Source organism: Moschus berezovskii, chromosome 27, assembly GCF_049115385.1.
Source record: "Moschus berezovskii isolate FMDL1 chromosome 27, NW_MosBer_1.0, whole genome shotgun sequence".
Classification (NCBI taxonomy): domain Eukaryota; kingdom Metazoa; phylum Chordata; class Mammalia; order Artiodactyla; family Moschidae; genus Moschus; species Moschus berezovskii.
In genome coordinates, this window is record NC_142486.1 from 34,632,058 (window position 1) to 34,641,605 (window position 9,548).

At 56.7% G+C, this 9,548-nt stretch overlaps 1 protein-coding gene across 1 annotated transcript; it reads right to left on the reverse strand.

Moving 5' to 3' along the window:
- Positions 1 to 5,538: 5,538 nt before the first annotated feature.
- On the reverse strand, positions 5,539 to 9,248 carry LITAFD (LITAF domain containing). Its single transcript, XM_088832865.1, has 4 exons — positions 9,137 to 9,248; positions 7,298 to 7,375; positions 5,863 to 6,004; positions 5,539 to 5,659 (listed from the first exon to the last, which is right to left on the reverse strand). Exons 1-4 carry the CDS (start codon positions 9,246 to 9,248, stop codon positions 5,539 to 5,541), a joined length of 453 nt encoding a protein of 150 aa, XP_088688991.1.
- Between the last annotated feature and the right edge of the window lie 300 nt (positions 9,249 to 9,548).

Sequence of the window (9,548 nt, forward strand, 5' to 3'; positions counted from 1 at the left end):
GCCAACCTCTTCCGCCTCCTCCAGCCCAAGCCCTGGTCCCTACTGGCAAGCCTCGGAGGTCGGTTCAGATGAAGAAGGAGCCTGGGGAGGCCTCAGGAAGAGAATGGGTTCCCATGTGCCCTAGCCTGGGTCTACAGTGAGGTCTGGGGACCCAGAACTGAGGCCTCGGACATCAAGGGGTGGCACTTCCCTGGTGATCCAGTGTTTAGGAATTCACCTGGTGGTGCTGAGGATGCAAGTTCAATCCCTGGTTCGGGGACTAAGATCCCACATGCCTTGGAGCAGCTAAGCCCACACACTGCAACTAAGACCCAACGCAGCCAAATAAATATTTTTTAAAAAGCAACAAAAAAATAAACCGAAGTGGGAATGGTGGTCTAGGTCCAGTCGTCCAAGGCAGCAAGTGAGGAGGCTCTGGGATGACAGACTTCAGGGTCTGGGCCGCGGGGAGCCCGAAACCCGCTGAACCCACGTCCTGTGCACAGATTTTGAAGCTGAAAAATCTGGATTTTTTTTTTTTTTAAGTTGACACTGGGCAGTCTGAGTCAGAGAGGCCTGGAGTGGCTCCCTGGGCTCATGGAGCACTGCTGGGGAGCGAGGCAGGGCCTCGTGGGTGGACCGTGGTGGCTGAAACAGGCCGGTCAAGGAGGGTCCGGGACACCACCCACAGCCAGCACTGTGTTGGCCGTGGGACCGAACGCTCCTGCCCGTGGACCTCTCTGGAGATCTGCGCAAAATCCGGCAGGCTGCCTGATGGGCGCAGGATCAGACCGCCGGCTGGAGCTCTGCAGATGGGTCCAGGTCCTGGCCTGGGCAGGCCCGGTGACTGTGGCCCGCCTGGCCTGGGTGCCTCTGCGGGGCTGTGGGCCTCCAAACCACAGATTGCCCAGTCCCAGGTCAACACCCTTTCCTTGGGGTCGTGCTGACCCGTGAGCCTGCCTGGCCTCCCCGGTGGTCAGTACAGACAGGTGGTCCACTTGGTGCCCCCGTCCTGATGTATTACGAATGAGAAGTTGGTTCTCAGGGCTGGATGCCTGGTTTGTGTCAGATGCTTCATCTTTTCATATATATATACATACACACTTTTATTTATTTGTTTATTTTTGGCTGCACCGTGTCTTCATTGCTGCACAGGCTTTTCTCTAGTTGCAGTAAGCAGAGGGCTACTCTCCAGCTGGGACGTGTGGGCTTCTAGTTGCAACGGCCTCTCTTGTTGCAGAGCCTGGGCTCTAGGGCGAGCAAGCTTCCGTAGTTGCGGCACGGGGGCTTAGTGGTTGTGATCCCCAGACTTCAGAGCACAGGCTCAGCAGTGGAGGCAGGCACATGGGCCCAGCTGCTCCTCGGCACATGGGGTCCTCCCGGATCAGGGATCCCCTGTGTCTCCTGCATTGCCAGGCAGATTCTTCATCACTGAGCCACCAGGGAAGCCCAGATGCTTCATCTAACCCTAAAGCCCCCGGGGCTTCCCTGGTGGTCCGGTGGTTACGACTCTGCGCTTCCTCTGTGGGGCGGAGGAGGGCATGGGTTCCATCCCTGGTCGGGGAAGTTCTGCATGCCTTGAGGTGCCCTCATAAACAGATGGGTCCCTGATTGGATGTGGAAGCCAGCTTCCCGTCTAGCAGCTGGTGCCAGCCCCGGAGTTCAGTGCTCTCCCAGGTTTTCCGGGGCATCTTCGGGGAGAGGGGGCAGAGGGGCAGCCGCCAGCGTCTCCGGGGAGGCTGACACCCAGATCCAGAGAAATCCATCCCCCTACTGGTCCTTTGCCCCTGCTGGTGTGACACGCTCCGCCAGTGCCATCCCAGCAGGGCCAACCACCTGAAGGCCACGTGGTGCTTCCACACGAGCTCCCCCGCCACGTCTCCGCTCTCCACACACACCGTCCCACTCTTGGACGTTTTCTGCCTGTGCAGGAGCCTCGGGCTGGCAGAGCCGAGGTTCCGGCTGCCCATCTGGTCACTGGATCCAGACTGGCCATCTCTTTGCCTCAGCTTCTGCATCTGCCTTCCCAGATGGTGCTGAGCAGGGACGGAAGCAGCTGCCACGTTTTGGTGAATAAACCATAGCTCAGTGACCATCCCACCTGACTACTCATCCTCCTCTGCCTCTTAATTCTCCCACTTCTACCCCTTCTCTAGCAAATTCCTTTTAATTGAAAAGAGGAGTGAGTAATATTTGTTACATTTTGCAAAACTGAAAATATCCCTTTCGGGGGATTCCCTGGCAACCCAGTGTTTAGAATTCTGAGCTCTCAGTGCTGGAGGTCCTGGTTTGATCCCTGGTTAACCTAGATAACATATTAAAAAGCAGAGACATTGCTTTGCCAACCAAGGTCCGTCTAGTCAAGGCTATGGTTTTTCCCGTGGTCATGTATATATGTGAGAGTTGGACTGTGAAGAAAGCTGATCGCCGAAGAATTGATGCTTTTGAACTGTGGTGCTGGAGAAGACTCTTGAGAGTCCCTTGGACTGCAAGGAGATCCAACCAGTCCATTCTAAAGGAGATCAATCCTGGGTGTTCATTGGAAGGACTGATGCTAAAGCTGAAACTGCAATACTTTGGCCACTTCATGCGACAAGCTGACTCACTGGAAAAGAGTCTGATGCTTGGAGGGATTGGGGGTGGGAGGAGACGGGGACGACAGAGAATGAGATGGCTGGATGGCCTCACCGACTCGATAGACATGAGTTTGAGTGAACTCCGGGAGTTGGTGATGGACAGGGAGGCCTGGCGTGCTGTGATTCATGGGGTCGCGGAGAGTCAGACACGACTGAGCGACTGAACTGAACTGAATCAGGGAATTAAAAATCTCATAAGCTGTGCTATGTGGCCAAAAATTAGAATAATAATAATAAAGACAGAGGGGAGATGCCTTATGATATAAATTATTTTTAAATTTATTTTTAATTGAAGGATAATTGCTTTACAATATTGTGTTGGTTTCTGCCAAACATCAACGTGAATCGGCCATGGGCATATATACGTCCCCTCCCTCTTGAACCTCCCTCCCACCTCCCACACCATCTCACCCCTCTTTGTTTGTCACAGAGCCCCGGTTTGAGCTCCCTGAGTCATATTTCCCACTGGCTATTCCTGGGTCGGGAAGATCCCCTGGAGGAGGGCATGGCAACCCACTCTAGTGTTCTTGCCTGGAGAATCCCGTGGACAGAGGAGCCTGGCGGGCTACAGTCCATGGGGTCGCACAGAGTCGGACACGACTGAAGAGACTGACAGGCACACATGCATAATGTATACGTTTCCACGCTGAGACAGAAATTCTTTTTGAAAAAAATCCCTTCATTGTGACGTTCAGCCCATCCCCGACTTGGCTTCGCCCCCTAGGCCAGCAACACGGTAGCCAGGAGGGGTCCTGCTCAGAAGCCAATTTGGAACCTTTTTACGTCCTAAGCATTTGCCAGATTCCTCCTGCATGGCTTCCTTCCTTCGCAGGACAGAAAAGCTGCTCTACTGTAGCCTCAAGGGAATTTAAGGAATCTAAGGATTAAACCTCTTGCTGGGGACTGGTCAACAGAGATTTGGGAAGACTGGCCCCCTCATCCCAGCTCCCAAAAACCCACCTGTCCCCTCCAGGACCTGGGTCACTGGGGCCTGGGGAAGTGACAGAGACCCAGGAGCCAGCGATGGAGCTGGAAGGAACAGGTGGAGAGAGAAGGGAGCTGGCACGGAGTCGCAGGAGAGGCCAGTGGCAGAGTCTGGACGCTCGGGTGAACACTTGGTCTCTCTTCGTTCTGGCTGGCTGGAGCACAGCAGAGCAGGAGCCACAGATGGCCTCAGAGGGGCCCCGAGTTAAAAGTCTGGTCCCAGGATACACCTCCCTGGCGGTCCAGTGGTTAAGACTCTGCCTGCCAGTGCAGGGGTCACGGGTTCAATCCCTGGTGCAGAAAGATCCCACCTGCCGCAGAGCCACCAAGCCCCGGGGCCACGACTCCTGAAGCCTGTGCTCCACCGCAGGGAGAAACCGGTGAGCCACAGGAGGAGCAGCCCCCGTTCACCCCGACTAGAGAAAGCCGGCACACAGCAAGCAAGACCGACCCAGCCAAACATAAACAAACGAAAATGCAAAAGAGAAGGCTGGTCTTGAGGGTGGTGAGTACTAACTGGGCGGTGTCAGAGCCAAAGTTCCTAACTCTTGCTCCTGGTCATCGCGCTTACTCTGTGCCAGCCATCGGCCACCGGGGAGGACCGGGAGGAGAGGTCAAGGCTTGGGAGCTGGGAGACGCCATCAGGGACTCTCGCCTCCATTAAGGAAGAGAGGGGTAGGGGAGCAGGGAGGTAAAGAAATCATTGCAGGGCAGAGGGGACAGGACCCAGGGCACGTGCAGAGAGGGGCTGAGGGCTGTGGGATGCAGAGAGGTGGCCGTGCCAGCCTCAGCCACCAGGAGCACCTGCGGAGGTGGGAAGAGGTGTGACTTGGAGACCTGATGGGTTTTGGGGGGCCTTTGGGCATCCGGGGAGGGCCGTGGGGTACAGGAGGTGAGAATGGAAACCTCAGGAGCGGCTTGAGTAGGGAAAGGGCTTGAGACAGGACCCTGGGGTGGGGGGACCGCAGGCCAGCAGGGTGTGCTGAGAGGATGCACGAGATGTGGCCAGAGCAGCACTGCTGGACAGGGGAGGCGGCAGGGAGGGCCCGGGCTGCCGAGGGCCCAGGCAGGTTGGGAAGTCCAAGTCGCTCAGTCATGTCCGACTCTTTGCGACCCCATGGACTATAGAGTCCATGGAATTCTCCAGGCCAGAACACTGGAGTGGGTAGCCTTTCCCTTCTCCAGGGGCTCTTCCCACTCCAGGTCTCCCACATCACAGGAGGATTCTTTGCCAGCTGAGCCACAAGGGAAGCCCAAGAATACTGGAGTGGGTAGCCTATCCCTTCTCCAGGGGATCTTCCCAAGCCAGTTATCGAACCCAGGTCTCCCACATTGTAGGCGGATAGTTTACCTCTGAGCCACAAGGGAAGCCCTGAGCCTCAAGGGTACCCAGACAGGTAGAGAAGAGAGCAAAGTGCCCAGAGGATGTGGGATTTAGCCGGGGGAGCTCACAGGCTCTCTGCCAGCTTGAAGGGCAGGTGCGGCTCTGCAGGTTGCCTGGCTGGAGTTGCAGAGACGTCACAAAACGACGAAGCTTGACTGACGGAAGAAGTGTTAGTCGCTCAGTCATGTCCGACTCTTCGTGACCCCATGGAGTGTAGCCTGAACCAGGCTTCTCTGTCCATGGAATGCTCCAGGCAAGAACCCTGGAGTAGATTGCCATTCCCTTCTCCAGGGGAATCTTCCCGACCCAGGGATCGAGCCCAGGTCTCCCACATTGCAAGGAGATATTTTTTACCATCTGAGCCATCAGGGAAGTCTGATGGGAAAGAGTCAGGAAGGAAAGAAGAGGGTGGAGCCTGAGAAGGGAGGGCCACTACCCACGCCATCGGTCAGCCCCTCAGTGGTCAGTCAGTACAGGGCACCTCCTGTGTGCCAGCACTCCCCCGGCCTCCCCCGGCAGACAGACGTGGGCAGACAACAGTCGCTTAGTCAGCATTTATTTCACAGGCGTTTGTAGAGGAAGAGCTCTTTCCGACACACGGGGCACGTGTGCCTCACGTCCATCAAGCTGTCCATGCAGAAGGGGATGAGGCAGCAACCCAAGATGCACCTGCAGCCTCGGAAGCAGTGGGGACTCACCGGGGGCCAAGCCAAGCCTGCGAGCCCCCCACCCCGTCCCTGGGGCTGCCCGGCCAGCAAGGTGGGCTAGGAAACCACCCCTCCCTCCGTGCCAGCCCCCATGCCAGCCCCCTGCCCCAACCCAGCAGGCTCCCAGCACGGATGCCCAGGGCCTCGGCGGAGGCGAGGGGGAACCACTCACCCGGCCACGAAGATGCCAGTGCATAGGAGCCAGGTGAGCACGCCTGGGACCGGCGTGATCACGGTGATGATCCGGTTCATGCAGTATGGACACGTGAACTGTACCGGATCTGGGGACAACAACCTTGGCACCCTGAACAGTTCTTGGGGAAGGGGGAGGGAAGGGACATGTCAGACCCACGCCATAACCCCGTTCCTCCCACCCTGTATCCACCACGGGGGGCTCGCCCCATCTGCAGTTTCTCCGTGCTCCCCTGATCCCCCCAGGCCATCCCGATGGGCCCAGCTTCCCTCTTGCACCACCCCCTACCCACCAGCCTCCAGCATTTATTTCACAGGTGTTTGTAGAGGAATAGTTCCATTTTTTTTTTTTTAAAGCAATAACTCCAAGTGACACCCTTGGGGAAGCAGTAGCTTGAAAACAGCAACCCCCTAAAAAAACTTCCTTTTGGTATTCTTGCCTCCTCTTACCCAGGCACAGCATTTTTCTGGGGTGGGGGTTCCAGAAAAAAAAGCTGATCTGTATTTAGCTTTTTTAAACACAACAACCATTTTTACAATCTTGGGTGTGCAGAGAGGTGAGGTCTTTGGTGGTGGCTGAATATTTTGTTAAGAAGCTAGGATTCCAGGGAGTTTTCACGCTCTAGACGGAAGGCTTCGCGTATGGTCTGGGTGGACTGTTGAGCCATGAGGAGGGGCCTATGACCGTTACAGACTTTGGATTCCCCAGGGGCCGAGGGGAGGGGTGCTGGGGTTTGGAGAGCTGGGATCTAATGTGGGGGTCCCACCCTCACCCCTAGTTTGGCAGGAAACCAAGGGAAAGAACTACATTTGTCTAGACAGGGGTGACCCATGGTTTAAAGCTCACTCTCTCACACTAGACTTGACAACCCAGCCCAGCAGCTCTCAAGCTTTTTCTTTATTTAAAAATCCCTCCCCCACCTCCGGATTTCCCTGGTGGTCCAGAAGTTGAGACTCCATGCCTCCATTGCTAGGGGCACAGGTTCGATTCTTGGTCGGGGAACTAAGATCCCACAAGTCGCCGCACAGTGAAGCCAAAAAAAAAAAATCTCCCCAAAGCCCAGACCCGATAAGGTTGGGTGGGTGGCTGGGTGGGGTCCGAATTCCTCTCCTCTTTGGTTTCAAGAGCAATGGATTCGCAGAGTTGAGAACAGGGCTTCTTTTCATAGACATTTCCTGAGCACCTACTGTATCCCAACCCCGTCCACCAATGACTGCACATCAGAGAGAAGGGCTCCAGGCCGTGGGCAGTGTGGTGGTCACAGCTGTTGGGGGGAGGTCACACTGCTCGGGGGCAGGACATATGCCTTCCCAGAGCAGGTGCTGTTCGGACAGTCTTGGCGAGTGGTCAGGGCAGGGAAAGCCTGGGGAAGGGGGCGTTGAGGAGGGGATGGGGAGACAGCAGGAACACTCACCTGGATAAACAGACATGAGGGGAGGAGGCGGAGGCCCTCCAAGTCCTGGAGGCGAAGGAGAATAAGGAGGAGGAGGTCCTTGAAGGAGAAAAGAAGGAAGAACACCCTTAGACCCTTAGAAGGCTGACTGAGTGCCAGGTGCTGAGCTGAAAACTTGGCTGGTCTGAGGCAGGGACCCATTTTACAGGAGAGAAAGCTGAGGCCTGGAGGGGTGGATCAAGTTGCCAGCGGTATTTCAGCCAGCAGATGGAAGAGCTTGGATTTGAACCCAGGCATTTCTGACCCCACTCTGCTCTGGGTGTCCTAGGATGCAAGCTCTTCTTGGAGGCAATGCCAGGGGCTTGAGGCTGCAGAAATAACACGGAGCCCATAATCTATCCTTCTCTTTCTTTCCTTCTTTTTGTAATCCCCGGAGAAGGAAATGGCAACCCACTCCAGTATTCTTGCCTGGAGAATCCCATGGACAGAGGAGCCTGGCAGGCTACAACCCATGGGGGCTGCAGAGAGTCAGACACGACTGAGTGACTGACACTTTCATAATCAGCCTTTATTATGTGCCAGACTCTGTGCTGAACTCTTCATGTGCCTTACTTTGTTTGCTCTCACCAAAACACCAATAAGGTAGATTGCGGCGTTCTTCCAGTTTTGCAGGTGTGGAAGCTAGGCTCAGAGAGGTTAAGCAGCTTGCCTGACGTCACCCAGCACAAACGTCAGGGTCAGGGATGGAACTGAAGTCAGCCTGCCTCCTGGGCACAGGATCCTGAGTGCCGCGCCCCTTCCCTCTGGTCAGCACGGCTCCAGAAGATGCAGCATTCCATCTGCTGCTTCCAAGAACTCTCTGGGCCCCCGGCCGGCCTCCTTCTTTAGCCTCGTCTCCCTCCTGCCCTACCGGGAGCTCAGCCCCTCGCCTCCCAAGCGTCAGCCCTCGGCCCACCCCCGGGGCCCTGGGAAGCCTCCTCTCCCAGGCCCTGGAAGCAGGCATGGAGGCTGTTTGGAGGAGGAAATTCTGGGATTCTAGGTATCCAAAGGGGGGTCTGGAGGGGAGGAGGGAAGCCCCGAATCTTAACCAGTGTGGGCGATGGGTGGGGTCCCTGTGTGATTTTACTGGAAACCTCTCCAGGGCTTTGTGTGGGGACCTGGTCCTCTCTGAAAGGAGTCTCAAGGCTTGAGGGGGATCACCTGGGCTGTCCCCCACCATGCCTCCTCCCAGAGTAGGGGCAACCGGAGAACAGGAAGGCCCTCCCCACTTCCTACCACTCAGTCTAGGCTCTGTGGGACTGGGGGTGGTTTCTCTCCCATTTGGTCCTGCAGCCCTGACTGGGCTGGAATTCGTACCCATTTTACAGATGCACAAACTAAAGGTCAGGAATTAAACCACCTGGTCCGGGACCACCAGCTGGAAAGTCCTTCTGAGCTCAGACCGGTTACTGACTGCCCAGCCCTACATCCATCATCTCTTTGAACCCTCCCAACCCCTTTCTCACATGAGAAAAGGTTTGGGGACTTACCTGAGGCCATGGCAGCATGACCAGGACCCTCCTCCCCGCCCACCCCCAGGGCATTCCAGGTTGCCTCTGGCCCCTGGGTGGGCTGTGGGTGGAGGAGCACATCATACCTGATATGGGGGCATCATCAGTCTATGGATAGTTTGAGGATACAGGCCGTGGGGGCCCCACCTTGTCCCCATCAGGTCTCATGTTCCCCGGGTGGGCGGGGGCAATGTGACTTGTGGGGTGAGGATGGGAATCAGACCCAGTTCAGCAAGGGGACCCATTGCCTCCCTGCCCCTGCCTGGGGGCCCCTGCAGTCAGCGTGTCAGCTGAATGAAGAGACCCTTACCCTGGACGTAGTAACCTCCTGGGGCCCAGGAGGTCTGTTCCAGCAATGGTGTGGAGGCAGCTTTGGGTTCCAAGCTCGGAGCAGTCGGGTGCTGGCCTCGGGAGGCCCCCATCCTGTGGCCTGGCTGTCCGCAGGAGGCGGGAGTGCAGGTCACCCCAGTGCCTTTTGCTGGGCCTGGCTCGGGTGGAACAGCCATTGTGATGTGTGTCCTCACAGTGGCCAGGGGTGGGGTGGGGGGGCTTTGTCCCCCTTCCCTGCAGGAGGGGGCGGGGTCTCCACGGGCCCAGCTTGAGAACTGTTTAGAGATTGGAGAATGGAGAATTCTCCTTCCCATGCTGTGGACCCATTGGAAACTGGCCGGGATCAGAGGGCAGGGTGGGAACCTTAAATATATGAATCCAGGGGACTCCCC

Excerpts from the sequence above, each read along its gene's own strand:
- LITAFD (XM_088832865.1), bottom strand. The coding sequence starts at position 9,248 with ATGGGGGCCTCCCGAGGCCAGCACCCGACTGCTCCGAGCTTGGAACCC. Across the intron at positions 7,376-9,136 it reads AGGAGGTTACTACGTCCAGG|GACCTCCTCCTCCTTATTCT; the intron begins GTAAGGGTCTCT and ends TTCTCCTTCAAG. Across the intron at positions 6,005-7,297 it reads CCTCATGTCTGTTTATCCAG|AACTGTTCAGGGTGCCAAGG; the intron begins GTGAGTGTTCCT and ends CCCTTCCCCAAG.